The sequence below is a fragment of the Centruroides sculpturatus genome, unplaced genomic scaffold (genome assembly GCF_000671375.1).
Source record: "Centruroides sculpturatus isolate CEXI.00-Female unplaced genomic scaffold, Cexi_2.0 scaffold1725, whole genome shotgun sequence".
NCBI classification, from domain to species: Eukaryota; Metazoa; Arthropoda; class Arachnida; order Scorpiones; family Buthidae; genus Centruroides; species Centruroides sculpturatus.
The window spans coordinates 88,044-105,774 of record NW_019385914.1 but is presented as its reverse complement, the minus strand read 5'-3'; the positions used below and the strand labels follow the sequence as shown (position 1 = coordinate 105,774).

General features: G+C 36.2%; 2 protein-coding genes across 5 annotated transcripts in view; one reads left to right on the top strand and one right to left on the bottom strand.

Moving 5' to 3' along the window:
* The window catches only part of LOC111612546, a 39,943-nt gene extending 34,968 nt beyond the window's left edge, over window positions 1-4,975 (top strand). For all 4 annotated transcript variants that reach the window (XM_023353776.1, XM_023353777.1, XM_023353778.1 and 1 more), the window contains 6 exons: window positions 715-900; window positions 3,552-3,740; window positions 3,822-4,025; window positions 4,093-4,215; window positions 4,291-4,394; window positions 4,463-4,975. In XM_023353776.1, coding sequence (XP_023209544.1) covers window positions 715-900; window positions 3,552-3,740; window positions 3,822-4,025; window positions 4,093-4,215; window positions 4,291-4,394; window positions 4,463-4,558 — 902 coding nt within the window. In that variant the 3' untranslated portion in view covers window positions 4,559-4,975. The remainder of the gene's footprint in view (window positions 1-714; window positions 901-3,551; window positions 3,741-3,821; window positions 4,026-4,092; window positions 4,216-4,290; window positions 4,395-4,462) is intronic.
* A 397-nt stretch (window positions 4,976-5,372) lies between these two features.
* Window positions 5,373-16,885, bottom strand: LOC111612547 (transcription factor E2F4-like). Its single transcript, XM_023353780.1, has 9 exons — window positions 16,729-16,885; window positions 10,989-11,098; window positions 10,639-10,909; window positions 10,463-10,573; window positions 10,183-10,359; window positions 9,975-10,110; window positions 9,441-9,506; window positions 5,899-5,940; window positions 5,373-5,828 (listed from the first exon to the last, which is right to left on the bottom strand). Exons 1-9 carry the CDS (start codon window positions 16,837-16,839, stop codon window positions 5,713-5,715), a joined length of 1,140 nt encoding a protein of 379 aa, XP_023209548.1. The 5' UTR covers window positions 16,840-16,885; the 3' UTR covers window positions 5,373-5,712.
* Between the last annotated feature and the right edge of the window lie 846 nt (window positions 16,886-17,731).

Below are 17,731 nucleotides of genomic sequence, written 5' to 3'. Positions count from 1 at the left end.
AGCAGCGGACCTACTAAAAACCATTTATTATTTAATGTCCATAAAAATTATATTTATATTAATGATGTCTCTAAAGTTCAGCGAATTTTTCGCAAAAAAAATCATTTATCAGGAAGCACGCGAGTGCCATTCGATGACAATCTCCACAACGAAAACAAGCTTAAGCAATGGCATAGTCAAACAGTGCACACTCGGTAAGTAATCCTACAATTTTTTGTTTATAGCATAGTTTATATGGATTATTCCCAAAAAATTATACGTATTTTGGAAATGTTGAGTCGAATTAGTCTAGAATTGATTAATTTTATGGAAGAAACCTTACAAACAGCCGTAGTCCGTAAACTGCATGTGTGCCGGGCTGTGATTGGCTGGACTCGTAGAAAATGGATTCATAAAAACTGGAATGTATCTACTGTGTTATAGGGGGGGTCGACTGTAATTCTTTGTAAATCCTAAATAAGTTCCTCTAATAAACTTTATTTACATAATTACAACAAATACTGCACTTTAAAACTTAGGTGATCAGTAATTACACAATGAGTTTTGATTTTTAATTGATCACAAAGTAACAAATCAATCCAAAAAATACATTTAACATGAAATGTTTGATTTGAATACACCTGAAAATAACATTATCTTTTGCATTAATTAAATTTTGGTACTAAATTTCATTACATTTCCGGATCATAAAGTAAATTTTTTTTTTTTCTATAGAAATCGAATTGGAAAAATTCATTTCTCGTAGGGAAAGACTAAGAGAGACGGTGACGAGTCCCTCAGTTGAAGTGGAAACGGAGGCGGAACAGCCTAAGAACAAGACGTCGTACTGTAATTATTTTGTGCCAATCCTGGTCGACAAGACGACTTTTATGAAGGTCATTAATCTCTATCCCGTAGCAGGTATGCTGCCATTTTTCTCATTTATTTACATATCGAACAGCAGACAATTAATAGGATTAAAATTATTCAAAAAATAAATCCAAAAACAGAAGTACTAATTTTGGCATTGATACATGTGTAAAAATAATATAAGACGAGGTTAAAGTTTAAATATATTTGTCACACACTAACTTTTAGACAGTAAGAGCTCTTTTATCACGGTGAGATAGAATTGTATATCTCTTATGCAAACATAGAATAAATTTCAAAATGTTGATGTTTTTTGCTTGTAAATTCCAATAACACCATATTCAAACTCTCAATGTGCAGAAAACACTTCTACCAAAATCTGATGATCGAGGAACCAGTACTTTCTGGTAATGTCAATATTGATAATCGGATTTGGAAATTACTTAATAAGACTATCAAGAGGAGGTTATACTACCGGGAGGTTATAATCACCGATTTCAGTAAAATTTTGTTGGTGTGGTATTTATTAATACTTGTACTTTAACTCTTCCTGAATAGTGGGTCTTGTGGCTTTGGTATTCTCGAGAAAAGCATGATTAAAGGTTTTGTAGAACTATTAATACTTACTAATCACGCCATTCATGCTATTGCATGAAGTGTGAGTCCTGCATGAGATTAAAAACTGTACATAAATTTAATAATACAGTAAGATAAATTTTGTTTTTCATTTATAAAGTCATTGAAAATTTATTTATTTTTATTTTGATCACTTCATATAACATTATAATCACATTTTGTATTGTTTAATGTAATGAAAGTTCTTATATTATACATATCGATACATTTATATTACATTTCATATATGAGGATAGGAAGATATTATAATAAGCATCTCAACACACCTCCATACTCTTTCCAGCAAAAAATATTGTATATTACTGTATATATTATTAGGTAGATAGGGCTAATCTAATCAGGAATGAAAACTAGACATAGAAGATTATGCTTTCTGCCTGGATGATTTAATTTTACTGGAGATAAGGATGTCACTAGAGTTCATTAGATGGGTAAGTACTGTACCTTTAATGCAGAAAGGGAAGTGATCAAAGTTGACAGCTAGGATTCCCTCTGTTCATTTGCCAGAGACCCCAAAGGCGGACAGATAAATAAAATCATTAAGCATGCCAACATGCCAAACAAATTCTTATAGGAGACATTAGAGAGGTTGCAGCCTAAGTTTTCATTGTGAAAACGTGAATGTCGGATGTTCAGCACTGCCATCCTGTAAGCCTAGAAGTTTGACAATGGCATTTGGAACATCGAGCATGATTCCACTGATGTTCCAAACACCATTGTCGAACTTCTAGCTTACAAAATGGTGGCACTGAACGTCAATGTTCACATTTTTGCGATGAAAACTTCAGTCACAACCTTGCTATTGTTGCTTATACTATATTTGGTTTGTGAGATACGGATACTCCTATGGCATCAATGAGAGCACTAGTGTACTGTAGCTGTCTCCTGAAAACTGATTCAGAAATAGCCAATTGTGATGATGGTATCAAAATACACACACTAATTTACAACCAGTTGGGCACACCAGTTTTTTGTGACATGAATTTATTTGCATCTCAAATAACACAAAAGAATGTTTTCAAAAATGTTAATGAAGTTTGTCTTCCACCCTGTTATTAAAACAAAATGTAAAGATTGTGCGAATGAAGTAACAATAATTATTTGTGCGTGGTGCACCAAACCATATGTATCATAAAAACAGTTAAAACATAATCACCAAAAATGTCATTCTTATGAAACAGTAATTGTAACTATTTATTACATACATATTTTTTGTGCTGTAAACTTTTGAAAAATAATTTTTGAATTCTGATATTTCATAAAGAATAAATGGCATAAAAATTGCGCATAACAAAAAACATTTTTCATAGAGGATGTGAACCCACACATAACACCCTTCACACAACACCTTAACTAATCAAGCCATGCCATTAACACACAAATGGCATTTCTGCATAGGTATTAATAGTTCAAGAATGCCTGATTAGTGGGACCTGCAGCTTTGCTAGCATTTAAGTACGAGTAAATACTACACATCCACAAAATTTCGTCAAAATTGGTTACAACAATCTCCCGGGTTCCCCTTGTAAGTAAAATTATGCAGATGCCAGTGAGAAATGTTTGAAGTTCTGTAGTCTACGAGCAAAAATCATTGGTTGTAAGGCCAGAAATGCCTGTGACAAAATTGAAGCTTCTATTGATACTAGTTCTTTCTCTGTCTTGTTTTCATATTGTCATGCACAGAAAATTTGCTACGTCTACACAACCATAGTCACAAGTAGAGCTGTGTGGTTTGAGGTTTATGTGACTAATTAATATTTGTTTTGCTTCATTGCCAGTCGCAGATTGCAAACCATATGAAAATGTTTTATCTTTCAGATGTAGCCATCGCGCATCCTTTATATGATCCTTTTGGACGTGAAGCACATGACCCCCATTATCTCCCCACCTCCTCAGCCTTTAATCACCAAAATTTACTAGCATCACTCCNGAAAATTTGCTACGTCTACACAACCATAGTCACAAGTAGAGCTGTGTGGTTTGAGGTTTATGTGACTAATTAATATTTGTTTTGCTTCATTGCCAGTCGCAGATTGCAAACCATATGAAAATGTTTTATCTTTCAGATGTAGCCATCGCGCATGGAGTACAAAAGTCGGAGAAAATGCCTTCGGATGAAGTGGTCGTGCAAAATGGCTTGAAAAGTTATCCTTTTGACGCAGACAGATATCCTAATGTATATAGCGAAAGTACTCTTGGAGTAGTCCCACTAGTTCATTCCGCTCACCTGTACAAAGATTACTTTAGAAGATCGGGTAAATGACTCAAAATTGCAGAGCCTTTAAAGTGGCACATACAATTAGCAACCACTAACGAGGAGTATTGTAAATTTGCAGGAAAAGACACGTCGTGTTCGGCCCTTGCTAGCAGAAACCATTCCATAAATGGATCCGTAAAGCAGTCTCCACTGTCGAGGTGTTCGAAAAGGCACTGTTATTCAAAGCTGTGGATCCCAAAACATAAGAAACAGAAGTTAAAAACAAACGAAACACTATCTGTTAAATCTCTCGATTATCCATCAGACGCTTGCAGAAAAGAAGGTACGTTTCAGAATCTTATTCTCGTGTAGGTAAACTTAATTCCTAATGCATTTGCATTTAATTACAGGAGGAGAAAAAGACAAAATGGGGATCAGCCATGACACGAAGGAGACACCGCATACCTCTGTTGTTGGTTACCAATGGCCAGGCATCGAAATGGTAATGGAATCATACAGACATTATGTCACAGGTTGGTGGGTTTTCTTTTCTCATATATCTGTAAATGATTACAAAAAACAATTTACATTTATTAATAAATATACAGAAAGGAATTTAGAGAGGGAAATTCTTATGGAGAAGTGTCGTTCCTTGAAAATCGAGAACAGGTGGCTGAGTGCAAAGTTGGAGAAAAAGAGGAGTTGCATGCTGGTAAGACACTTGCATTATTAATATAAACACATTGTATGTTCTTAGCAAAACACTTTCGTTTAATTTAGAAACTAATCGAGAAGAAGAAGTGGTTAGAAAAGAGGAACAAAATCCACAAAGTCGCATTAGACAATCTCAAAAGGTATCTCAGAGAACTCAGATAGCAATCAACAGATGTATTCAAAGTTGCTCTGTTCGTCGGTCTAAGGTCCGTTCCCAAGTTTATCTCCCCTTGCAACAGACTGCTCTAGCAATCATCTCGGACTGAACATTAGTCAAATTAGAAACGACGTGGAGACGCCCGGGTTAAACTCTAAAGTGCCCATGGCTGCCGAATTACATATTCGATCGTTTTGGCTATAAATTCTCTCACCACGATTTTTATTTTATTGAGACTTCTTGCACAAAGATACAGAACCAAACTAATTTATTTTTAAACGACGAATTGTGATAAGAAACAAAACATCATGACGCACCGCTTAGGGATTTTTATTTATGGATGTTTGCATACTTTTTGTAATTAATTTTTGAAATCCACGTGTCGTCGGTCGTATAATTACAGAATCGTTATTTTTATAAAACGGAACCATTCCGAGAGCGCACCACTATTTTCGTCTTTCAGCATCCGTGCACCGATCACGTCACGTGGACAGTTTCTGTTTTCGTTTGCGACTAGTCATTGAAAAGGGATCCGCGCCGACTTCGGAACTGCACAAATTTTGGTTCGTCGAGAGTTCCTTTATCGTCGTCGACGTGGTAGGCGATCTCACCCAAATAGAACCGAGTAATAAGAATATTTAGAAAAAGTGCCTTTGTGCTTTCTGAATGTACAGTACACAGGAATTTGACACTTAAACAGTATTCCCCTTTGTAAAAGTGTGAATATTTCTACTTTAAATCTAAATAAAAAGAAAAATATTCTTGTTAGTAGCACTCTTCATTTACGGCACGCCCCATAAAATTTTATTCCTTTTTATTTTAACGAGAAATGTACAATGATGCAGATTACAAGTTGATTCAACGGATGAATTGTATAATACAAAATGTACAGTATCACGGGAACAAAGTTCGTCGATTATAATTTAAATTTACAAAATAAAAATGTAACAACCATACAAAAGAGAACTCAAAACTAATAAAAAAAAAAAAAGAATTAATTTTCATTTTTCTGCAGAATTTGTTTTTTTCAGTTAACAGCTGCAAACTAGTGTCTCGTTCGGAGGTAGATTCTAATTTCCAAAGGAACAATCTCTGTCCCGTTTGAAAGGATTCGCCATAAAATCTCTCACGTATTAACAGATGGTCGCTGTTGCGGATTTCATAACTGTATCATGGGCACGTCGAACAGGTCGCAGACTCCCTCGCTGTCGTCCAGATTGAAACAGTAGTCTCGATCTGTCGGAGGGGGGCTCAGCCTCAGCAGAGGAGAAAACACTTCAAAGACAAGCGATTATTTTTAGAAACATACAATTTTGGGGGCACGAATTTTAAAGGCGATACTCACTTTCTGTCGACATCAGTTCGTCAATGAAGTTTTCGTCAAAATCTAAAAGGGAAATTTAATATGAAATTACTTATAGTGTTTGTTAGTACAGAATAAAACAAATAAAAACTGTTTCAACACTTCACATCATACTGATCCAAAACAGTGGATTCATCACAGATGGTTTAATGGGTGCCCCAACAAAACTGTCACACTTGTTAGGTAAGGTTTGTACCAATCCTATGTGAACAGGACAGTGTTAGATGATACATGCGAGATGCATTTAGATGTGCAAATATTACCATTAATCTTAACCCACTAGAATGCCATAATTGGGGATATACACCATACAAAGTCTGTATAGCATTGAGGACTTGAAGCCCATTTTGAAAAGATTGGAATGGAATTCCAACAGATTTCATTTGTGCTGCCCATAATGCATTCACTCCAAGGATGAAAGTTGTGCAGGCAAAAGGAGAACAAAACAAATTCAATGTTTTGCATAATTTAAACTGTCATTTGTACAAAAAATACAAATTTAAAAACGAAACTTGTTTGCATTTTATTGCTTAAAACAAGTGTCACAGTTTCATTGGGGCACCCTGTATAATCTCTAGAAAATTTGTGCAGTGCAAAGGTATTGATACTCGTTTTGTGTTTGAATTCTGTAAGTTACTAACAACAAATTGTATAGTGTACCAGTGCTTTGCTTTAAACTGTACAGTTAGACTGCATCTGGCAGATCATAAGGAATAAAAAAAATATCATTTTAAACAGTAGAACTCTCATTAAATTACAAAGGTATGGTTTGGATTCAAATCATAATCCTTTCTGGCAGTAGGTCCTTATTATGTAGACATTCATTGGCGGTTATAACGACTCTTAAAGTAAACCGATCTTGCATAAAATATTTGTACTTTCTGAATTGTTTTGCCGAAAGCAATGGAAACTTTAATAATAGAGTTTCTCTTCTAACAAATTTATCTATCATTTTGCAATGCTGTCCCCAAATTCCTTGAAAACCAGGACTGCGTGTCCGAGTCTTTGATGTCTTGTACGGATGACATTTTCCAACAGCATGGATTCAATCCCGGAGTGGCAGGTTATTAACTAAAATTTTCATCATATAATCCTTTGATTGTCTGGTAAACCACTGTCCTGTCCTACCACCCCCACATCCAGTTTAAATTAGTAGTTAAAGATAAACTAAATAACATTAGAAATAAACAAGGGTAATAAAGAAGTATGTTGTTAGATGGATGTAAAAACAAATATTAAATAAGCCACTAGTATTAGTTTGAAAGTGACAAAATATTAAAAACATTTTTAAATATTAAAAACTACCACCAGAGGGCCAGAAGCAGTTTAAAAAGTGGATAAAAATGGAAATGGTGAAGAATTTCTTTTGTGTTTTTAATTGTAAAAGTGTCAGAAACCTACAAGGAAAGGCTGGCACTTGATCTTTTTTAACCTTGTGAAGTTTTTTTTTTTACCAATTTTTACCTGTGTTTTAAGAAGAGTTCTTCAAAGCAATTTTTTTTAAGACTGTTAGTTCTGTGGTAGTGTAAAAAAGGATAAAGATAGACTCAAAAGTTATTTTGACTTTTTGTAAATAGTCTAAACTTCGAATTATGAAAAAACATTTTTATTGAAAGAACAAAAAACTTGAAATTCTAATTAAAAAAACAGAATCGAAATTTAAAATCTGCTCTATGTGGTTTCTGAACTTGCTTTTCAGTTAAGTTTCTCAATATTAGGACTGATTTTTGAGATTGATAACAGAAGCAGATTGCCCACATGAATGTCTGTCAATACAGATCGGTACTTATTTTTAACAAAGCTCGTTGCCGAAAACATCTGCTCACAAATGTAGATGGAACCAAATCTACACACAAAATATGGGACAAGATCGTGCATTTGTGGGTAGTCAATTTTAGGAACAAATTTCCAGAAGGCTTTCAAATCAGGGGAAGTCGACAATTCACATAATTCTCAAAATTTTGCTATAAGTCCAGAGTGATTTTTAATGTCTTCAATTTCCAATTGCATTTTGGGTGGCTATTTCCTTATTTCACTCTTTGAAATGGATTGATGAATAGAGGGAGGTTAATTTTAAGGAATTTGTGCCGTTTCTTTCCTTAGTTGATTTTTCCTTTTCACTTCATCACCACGCAGGCTATTCCAAATACAGGTGGCCCTCACCTCTGCATTAGGGGGATGCAAATGTTTGAACAACTATTGTTTTATTGTAAGCCTGCATGTTAAAATCTGATATAGTCCCTACGTAGTTGTATTGCATAGTTTTTAATTGATGAAAATCGACAAAAGCTTTTCAGAGATATTTAAGAAAAACCATAAAATTTTTAAATTTTTGTGCTGCAGCACTTGTAAGTTTGAATCCAAAAATTGGTCTGGGGTATAGTTTGGGGCCGGGGCCAACTCTGCCAAGAAAGTTTTGGCCCGACTGGAAATTTAGGTAGGAACACCATAGGCCAGGGATGGCCAACAGTTTTTGCGCCCGGGCCGAATTAGAAAGAAAACGTTTTCCATGGGCCGAACCAGAGGCTGTCCTAGGAAGATTTTCAGGTCGTGCGAGATCTCATTGCAGTGTCACCCCGTAGAGACTAAACTGTACATAGAGATTACAGATACATTTTTCACATCATCATTCTTTATCAACATTCTACGCTGTACTTATGAGATTTGTAGTGGAGGGTTAACTCTAAACGCACAGTGAGTTATTGACCTTTTTTTTGTTTTTTAGGCATCAGAATTTTTCATCAAGCTATTCAAGCTTGAGTAGCCAATATTGAAAGATTGATCGCGGGCCACATAAATTCATTAGACGGGCCATATGTTGGCCATGCCTGCCATAGGCATAATGCTTCTGTATACATCTCTGAGATTTTGTAACTTAATGTCACACCTTTCAAATTTACATAAATTCTCTCTGAGCCTAATGCTGCAAACTGCAGGTGAGCAAGCAAAAAAACCTAGTGTCGAGTGACAAATTTTTTGTTATTCTATAGTCAACCAATGAGCAGAGATCATAGTCATTGAAATACTGGATCATATCATGTGATTTATTGGAACGAGGCCCGTTGATAACTCGGTGCAGTTTGATTCCTTGGCCAAAATATGCCGAGCCATTTATAAATTTAATACAGTCATTGAAGACAAGTGTATGGCAAAATTAAAATTTTGGTTATGGGGTTGGTCTCATTTTTAAATTTTAACATGAAGCATGTTTAGTGGAAAATTTTCTCACTCGCTTCTGCTTATTCATAATCTAAAGTGCAAAATTCTACTTGGCAGTTTGATATTTTTCGTATACTAGTGTAACAAATCTCTTGTTAATTTTTAAGTGACGTCATTAAATGGCATTGTTAATATACGACTGGACTCAATTAAACAATTTCTATACTTGCGGTCATGACAAAAATGCATTCCAAAAGCTGCATAATCATTTATCACAATTTAGAAATTTACACTGTATTAAATAACAAGATGTGACCGACACGTCTATTGTTAAATCACACCACTTTATGAATTCTAATGCTTACCTTTCATCGACTCAAAGAGCATTTCGTCGTTCAAATCTTTAAGAATTTCTGGTTGCACCACCGTCCCTGGAAAAAAAAAAAAAAAAAACCAAATGTGCAGGGTGTTAAAAAATCATCCGGCATTTATATGGTAGGTAGTAAGCACTCACAATGATTAAAAAAAATCCTTAGTAAACTTATCTGAAATAGCAGAGTTTTTGACCTTATAATTTTGTTTGTTGTGTACAACAATAAGTCAGTTGTGATACTACATGATGTGAAAATTGAAGATAACCTTTTGAAATCTTTACCTTGATATTTTACAGATGTTTATACGCTCACTTGCCATCGTTGAGTTGCAAACTCTCAAATTCCAGGTCTCTGTCAGATTATTTTTCACAGAAATGGCTGAGTTTTCAATCCTGTTTACTAAGGATTTTTTTTACCTGTATTGTATGTGCCATCTACCATATAAATTCCAAATGCTTTTCTTTAACGCCCTGTAACTTAGTGTCTTTCTTCTACTACATAAAACTGTACAATTTACAAACTTACCAGGTGTCGTAGGTGTCTGAATAGTCTCGGTAGATTCTAACTTTGGGACACTTTTGGACTGAATGGTGGAAGGCTGACTGTTCTTCCTGGGAGACTGACGTGTCGACATTCTTCTGGGAGGACTGGATTCTTTTGTCTGACAAAGAAAATTTGATTTTAAATGCGATCGTTCCAGAGTTCCGGAAAATCCAAATCTCTGAACCATCACCTCAATGATCTTCTGAGCAGATTTGTTAGAAGACCCTTGACGCGTCTGCCTGCTGTACGTGCGAACGGATGTGGAATTCTTGGATTTTGGATCGTCTCCAGATTCCGCAGATTTGTCTTGGGCATCTTCTATCAAATCATTATTTTGTTGTTTTTCAATTATTTCTTTAGGAGGAACCTTTTAAAATAAATATATGTCAATTATATCAAATCAGTGTGTTCAGATAACAAATAAATGATCACTAGATGATTGACCGAAGCAGTTATCTTCACACATTTACCTGTACAACAACGGGAGAAGCTAGTTCATTTTCCTTATTTACCAATAACACATTTATGGGTCCCGAACAAGACTTCAGATGGATGAGAAACCGTTTTGCAGAACCCGTAATCTAAAATAAATGTTGAGAATCAGACGCAAAAAACACCAATTTGTCATTTCGTATTTTTATTTTACCTTCTCCGGCATGGGAACTTCCAGCTGGGTGCCAGGAGGAGCCTGAATGGCGAGCAGAGTGTCTCCGAGAAAACACTTACAGATGTCTTCGTGACTGACGTACGCCAGCTGGTGATTTATCGGTTCTTCGGTAATGTTTCGTATGCTCTGCTGTACCCAAGAACGATGCAGGTCGATCTCTTTCTCTTTCTGGTCGAGCAGGTCCAACTCATCCTTCAGTGCTATCAGCCGATCCGATATCTCTCTGGTGTTGCATCCTGGTCCAGCACCTCTACACACAAAATTCAAAGTCAGTCATTCAGAGACGGGAGATTATTTCGATGACGGAAATAACTGTTGGCAAAACTTACTTCCATTGAATGCTATTTTTTGATTTCTTCTCGATCAGTCCGATGCCTTCTAGCACGTTAGTGATGTCGTATATCCTCCTCTTCTGCCTCACGGCTAGCGTATCTGCTGCCTGAAAACAAACACATTAAATTTAAGTTGTGCAAAGTATCTGAAAACATAGAATATCACCATTTAAGTTGTAACGTGTATACAGAGCAAAAGACGTAGAAATGTTTTTGAAAGTTCAGTTTAAACCATCACACGAAACACCTTTCGAATAAATATTAATTAAGCCCTTTTTCAGATCTGACAAATTTCATCACAAAAATGCAATTTGTTCAATTTAAACTAACTTTATTTTACATCCTTTATTTAATTACTGGAAGAGGTTTAAGTCAAAATATATCAAAACTTAGCAAAGATGTTGGACATTTATATTTTAACGCAAGCCCTACCTAAGGTAATAAATACATAATGTAAGATGTGCAAAAAGATTGCAGTTTAATTAAAAACAAAAAAAAAAGCCAGGAAATCTTCATTGGCACAATGTATGGAGGATTCTTCAATACTTGTTGCTTTTGGCTCAAGATTCATATGTTTTTTATCAAATAATATCTGAGAATGATCCCAAAATAGTTTATGACAAGAGTACTGTATTTGACAAATAACCTGTTCTAATATACCTGATGCTATATTACATTATGTATTTTGTCAGGTCACACGATCCTTTAGCTTTCTAAAAAATATTTAAACATTGTTAGAAGCTCCTACAATTATAACTACACAACTATGGAAATTTCCAAACCAATTTCCACAAATAAAGTAGTAGTAGTAATAGTAGTTCAAAACCACCCGAATTATTTACGATCCACTTATGCCACATCTAACAAACATTTGTGATATTCTTTGGCGTAATACTTATTTATTCTGCATTTAAATTGACCCGCGCTCTCACAAGTTCAATTTCCCCATCCCCGTTAATCTTCATACGTAAAGGGTAGAATATGCATTGCACTTGCACATTACATTCACCATGCATTATGGTTATGAAGTGGGACTTGCCAAGTTATTTTGCAAAAAATTGCACTTTTATGACATACTTTATTCTAGTCTTAGTGTTTAAATTACACTTCTAATTTGACAATAACGTAAGGAATATATTATTAATAAAAATGATTAAGCATGGAATGTGAGAGCATAAAACAATAACATTCCTTGGAATTATTGGTAAGAAGATTGTTCTCCATCACACAAAAAAACTCACAATCAGATTATGGTATCCTCAAAACAGTACAACCTCACTATACATGCCATAGCAACTGTAAACCCTCTCTACAGTGAGGCCCACCAGTGACCGAGTGGTCTTTGTACCCTGAACACTGGAAGTTTGGTTGTGGGTTCACGCCTCGCTTGGATGGGCTGGCCACATGGAGTTTTCCAGGTTTTATCCATGTCTGTAATGTCTAAATAGGGGCCAGTTTCCCTTAATTAATTAAAAGACCACCGGGAAGACACCCCCTAGGCAGATCACCCAAGTGTCGCGTTGCCATACATTAACAAACAAACAAACAAACTCTCTACCGTACGGGGTGCTTCGTGACATAAAATAAATATGATGTTATTTTACTGATTTAAGAATTATTACAATCCAAAGTTTTAAATTAAGGATTAAATCAAATTTTTAAATTGTAATTATTTGTGTAATTGTTCCTGAAAAGCTGTAGCCAAACTGAGGCTTAATAAAATAAAATACTCGACTTAACAAAATAAAAATATTACTCCGCTACTGATTCGTGTCCATTCATAATTGTTGGAATACAATTGTGAACTGACATGAAAGGTTACCAAACTGATTTAGTCTTTGTCACACTGCATTTTATCAAAATTTCACTTGCAGAAAAATAATTCCTTTGCGACACAGTTTATGTTTATACCATTTTTGAATCAGTGTCGATGAACTGAATTCTTTTTCTCACCAATCATGGCACAAAATTTTAAATTCTGAAATTCAAATTTGGAAGTTTCAGATTGAATCATTTGTAATCATTTGGCTGTTGATAACTGAATTAATCATTTAAATTCAAAATTTTATTTTTATAAAATTACAAATGTAGCTTCTTTTAAATTAAGAACTTATTTCATCAAATAAAACAATAAAAATTTCTCGACAAATTAAAACACATTTACCATATACAGTGATGCCTCGTATAATGTACTTAATCCATTCCAGGTGCACGTCCGGTTAAGTGAATAGTCCGTTATAAGAAACGCATTTTCCCATAGAAACATATGTTAAAACATATAATTCGTTCCGCAGCATAAAATAACCGTACTGTACCATAAAAAAATGAAAATGGAGCAGTCACCAATTATGCCAGGTAGTCAGATGTTGTGAGGAGGAGGCGGAGGAACACTTTCTTCACACATTCATACAGATACAGACTTTTTACACATTGCAGTGGGTCTTTTTTTTTTGTTTTTTAATCGGATTCAGATTCAGGAGAGGCTACCGGAGCTTGCAGGGTCAACTCCTCTTGTTCCATCCTTTGTTTTTTGGCAGCTGGCTTCTTGAAAAACATGTCCAAGGTGGTCTGTTTCTCTCTCTTCTTCAACACCTGTCGGAAATGACGGGCAAGGGTGTCATTGTAGAGATCATTGATCCTGTTGGCCTCAGCTCTGTTTGGATAATGAGTGTTGGTAAACTCCTGAACCTCTCCCCATTTGACAAGGAAGTTTTTGTCAACTTTCACTCCTTCTGATGATTTCTTGCATTGTTTCAATTGAAATCACTTTTCTGTTTTTTTAGAAGCCATGATTTGCACAACACTTGAATAAATGTAAATACCCTGCACTGTGTTCATGTACCTAATAAACAAGGGAGCAAGCCTAATCCCAACGCTCTGTACTTCAGATATACTGATAATATATTCTAATAATACTAATATATTATAAAAATAACATATTGTCATTGGCAATGACAAAAGAGTGGAAACATCATTCGCACTTGTTCGTAGAAAGTCCATTGGTCGCCTCACGTAACTGCCAAACGGAAAGTCCGTTGTCCGCAACCAGTCCATTGCTTGAGCCAAGTAACGGCCAAACAGAAAGTCCGTTATTCGAGGCATACATTATACGAGGCACCACTGTATTTGCACGGAATAAAAATTCACAAAACTGAATGCCAGCTTGAGAAATTAACAGGTAACAAGGTGATATTTACAGATGTGTGTGTTAAAATTACAGATATTTTTAAAATTTACTCAACTGTTCTACATAAAAGTAAGAAAATGTATTTTTAGAAGATGCATTTACAGAACATATCCCTCTAAGTTTCAATGAGTAGAAGTTCATCTCTGAACGATGTAGCCAAGACCTTATCAGAGTAGTAAACCATGCCTGTATGAGTATAGTAGTCAAACATATCACCCTCTGCAAAACATATCTCCTCCAAAATCACCTATCTGGAATTTTAAAGACCCTCAAAAGGGAGAAAAATTTAAAGTGTAAAATCCAGAACCATTTTTCAAAAAATACTAAAAATAAACTGTTATCCATTTACTAGACAGGGCTAAAAGCTGAAGAAACACTACTGCACTGACTACTTATGGAGTATACCTACATACAATATATACTACACCACTATGTCCTGTGAAAAGTCTCACATAGACCATCGATTCCTTTGACTTTTTACTCCTAAGAGAATGGTCTATAGCTCTAGTAAGGTCCCAAATGCCTCATTCAGAGATATCTATACCTTTCAATGGGATAACTAACCTTAATTTTGCACAAATCTTTAGTTTGTGTTCAGGAACTCAACTCCTTTATAAATTGCAGTTGCAATTTGTAAAGGAGTTTGGTCACGGGTTCGCACCTCACCAGGACAAACTGGTCATGTTGAGTTTTCTGGGTTTTCTTCACATCTATAACACCTGAATAGGGGCCAATTACCCTTAAAAAGACCTCCTGGAAGGCATCCCCCTATGCAGATTGCCCAAGTGCCAATTGCTGTAAATTAGTTAACAAACATAACAAACAAACAAAAACTGTAATAATTTTAGTGTTACTATCGCCAAAATTGTGTAAAGTGTCTGGTTTATATGTTTTGGTGAATACAAAGATCAATGGAGATGGGATTAAAGTATTTAAACATGTCAAATGTTACTTATGTTAAAGTATGATGCTTAAGCCAGGTATTACTAAACAGGTAAAATTGCAGATCTGAACGACACTCGTTAGCTCTTAACAGAGCTGTAGACATATCCATACAAGCGAAATACTCCAACAAAGCATATCTTTACATGCAACTCTTTGTAACATATTTCCTCCAACGACGAGAGTTCTGGTTGCCACCTTGCTTGCAGACATCACATTTGCACATGGCACTGGTGTCATAAGGTGACCAGTGCCTATAACAAATAATAAATGCATTAACTTCTACTGACTGAAAATAGTTTTTACCTATTCTCTGTGCTCTGCATCAGTCAAGGCTTACTGTCACAAACCTATGCTCCACATGTAGTTGTGCATTGAGGTATGAATAATTGTTCGCATGGATTAGACAAACCCTCACACCCACTAAATCTATATATGAGTACTCCACGAATGGCCAACCAGGCTAAATAGTTAAACATGACAGTCTCAGAGGATTGACAGTAGTCTCGATTGCACACATCCCAGAATTAGGCCGATTTCAAGGGGGGGCAGAAGTACCATTCCATTGACTTTTCTGGGTAAGATTCAAGCTCCGAATTATGGGTTTTTTGACACCCCTTGTACGAGCAGAAAAGTCAAAGGAATCATACCCATACATACAACCCGTCGTGAGATACTCACTTCCAAAGGTCAGTTTTTAACACATCAGTATACTGCCTATTCTCCATACTCCATATTGTCGCAGCGAGCGATCTCCACATTCTGCGTCATCAAGGCTCGCTACAGTTCGCCTCGACCGACACTCTACACATAATCGTGAGAGCGATAGCAAGCACCAAAGCACCCAGATGGGACGAGCTGCCCACTCCCGTAAAACTATATAACATCGAGTACTCCACGAACATTCGAGTGGACTACTCAAAGCCAGCATAGTCACGTGGGCTAAATAGTTAAACACGATAGTCTTAGCATAGAGACACAACACGTAATCTCGTGCGACCTGATTTTGGGGGTGTATATGGCGAAGAGTTGCTTGCAGAGGTATGATTCCTTTGACTTCTTTGCTCCAATAGGTATGCTCCACAGCTCTGATAAGGTCCCAAATGTCTCGTTTAGAGGAGTAATTGCACCCCTGAACAAGTGCACGTCTTGTATACCTGAAACGCGTGGATGACAGAATGGAGTTTTTTTCCAGGTGTACCGGCTTTAGAATCATTCAAACGCCGGTGTTTATATAGATTAAGCCATTAATTTAAGGTACAACACCTGGAATTTAGCAGTAAACGGCGTAGTTTACGAGAGGAAATCACCGCACTGTCACTAGTAAACGGCGCATTGCAAGGTGCAAGTTCACGCCCCCCTTCGATACGTAATCAATCCAATCCCCTCACACGTCGCGAAACGTAAAAATCGCGGTTCGGACTCGCTTAGAAATCCATCGCGATCACCTTAGAACGTTAATCGCGTCCAAAAAATCGCGTTTAAAGTCAGCGACTCGTCGCGTCCACTCGACGCGTTTGAGCGGAAATTTTAAAAGGCGATTGGATGCCTCGCTGGGTTTTTCTTAGTCTTTCGGCTTTCCCGTCCGTTTTAGTTCGTCCCTCTTACCACTTTAAGATCTAAAACTCCGTCTTTAGCTTCCTGCAGTAGTGACACGAATTTTGTTGTTAATAAGCCTAAACTTTTCTCGTGTCGACTCGGTAAGTTGTTGTCGGCCATTTTGAATTTACATAACCGTTAAAATCGTGATAGTTGTGGAAATGGACGTCCGGTGGCGCTTTACAGTACATGTAACTACGTCTTCGCTTTTTTAGCCCAAAAATAAAAAATGTATTTTTTTAATGTGGGGAAATCTATGTCATAGACATTTTCTACTGTAAATGAAATAAAATTAATTAATTAATTAATTAAATTGTATCATTTTCCAAACTCTATTCTGATTGAGTAAGTCCATTTTGACCCTGGTCTTGCAGAGTTTCGAGACTAATTTTCTATATTGTTTGACCGACGTTGCCAGAGTTAGTGGATGAAGAGTACATGATAATAAAGGACTTCCAGTTTATCTACCCGTTTATTAAACTATCACCGCGTTTCTGCGCTCTTAGGGACTTCCTACTAGCCAACGTGGAACACGCCCACAAATATCGCAAACACATTCTGGAACTGGCCCATTTGCTGTTACAATTTCCTTTTTCTTATTTAATAACTCCATTTATGTGGGGGAAGAGGTGTTTTCATAGACAGCCCCACGTCCGGGATCCTTTGTAAACTTGTCGTTCGCAGATTGGAAAAAGAAATTCCATCAATGTTTCTACACCAAAATGTGGTTTACGCTAGATATGTCGATGATATTTTTATTTTATAGAGCAATAAACCGGACCCAAATCTGTTTCAAAACAAACTAAACGACAATCCTTATGGTGTTCTTATTAGCTTTGGAGCGAGAAAGTGACACTTCGGTCCATTTTTTGGACATAGGCCTATCTATCAGCTGTAAAGACGGGGGAATTCAAACTAATTTGTAACGTAAACCCACGTAACAACCTATTTTCATATTGCGCAATTCCTGCGATCCACCATCCGTACAGCTCTCAGCATTCAGGTCCTTAAT

What these genes read in the sequence shown, in the direction of transcription:
- LOC111612547 (XM_023353780.1), bottom strand. Translation starts at nt 16,839, where the DNA reads ATGGCCGACAACAACTTACCGAGTCGACACGAGAAAAGTTTAGGCTTA. An exon ending in CTTCTCCCGTTGTTGTACAG is followed by an intron (nt 10,360 to 10,462) that starts GTAAATGTGTGA and finishes TTATTTTAAAAG; the next exon opens with GTTCCTCCTAAAGAAATAAT. An exon ending in CTGCTCAGAAGATCATTGAG is followed by an intron (nt 10,111 to 10,182) that starts GTGATGGTTCAG and finishes TTTCTTTGTCAG; the next exon opens with ACAAAAGAATCCAGTCCTCC.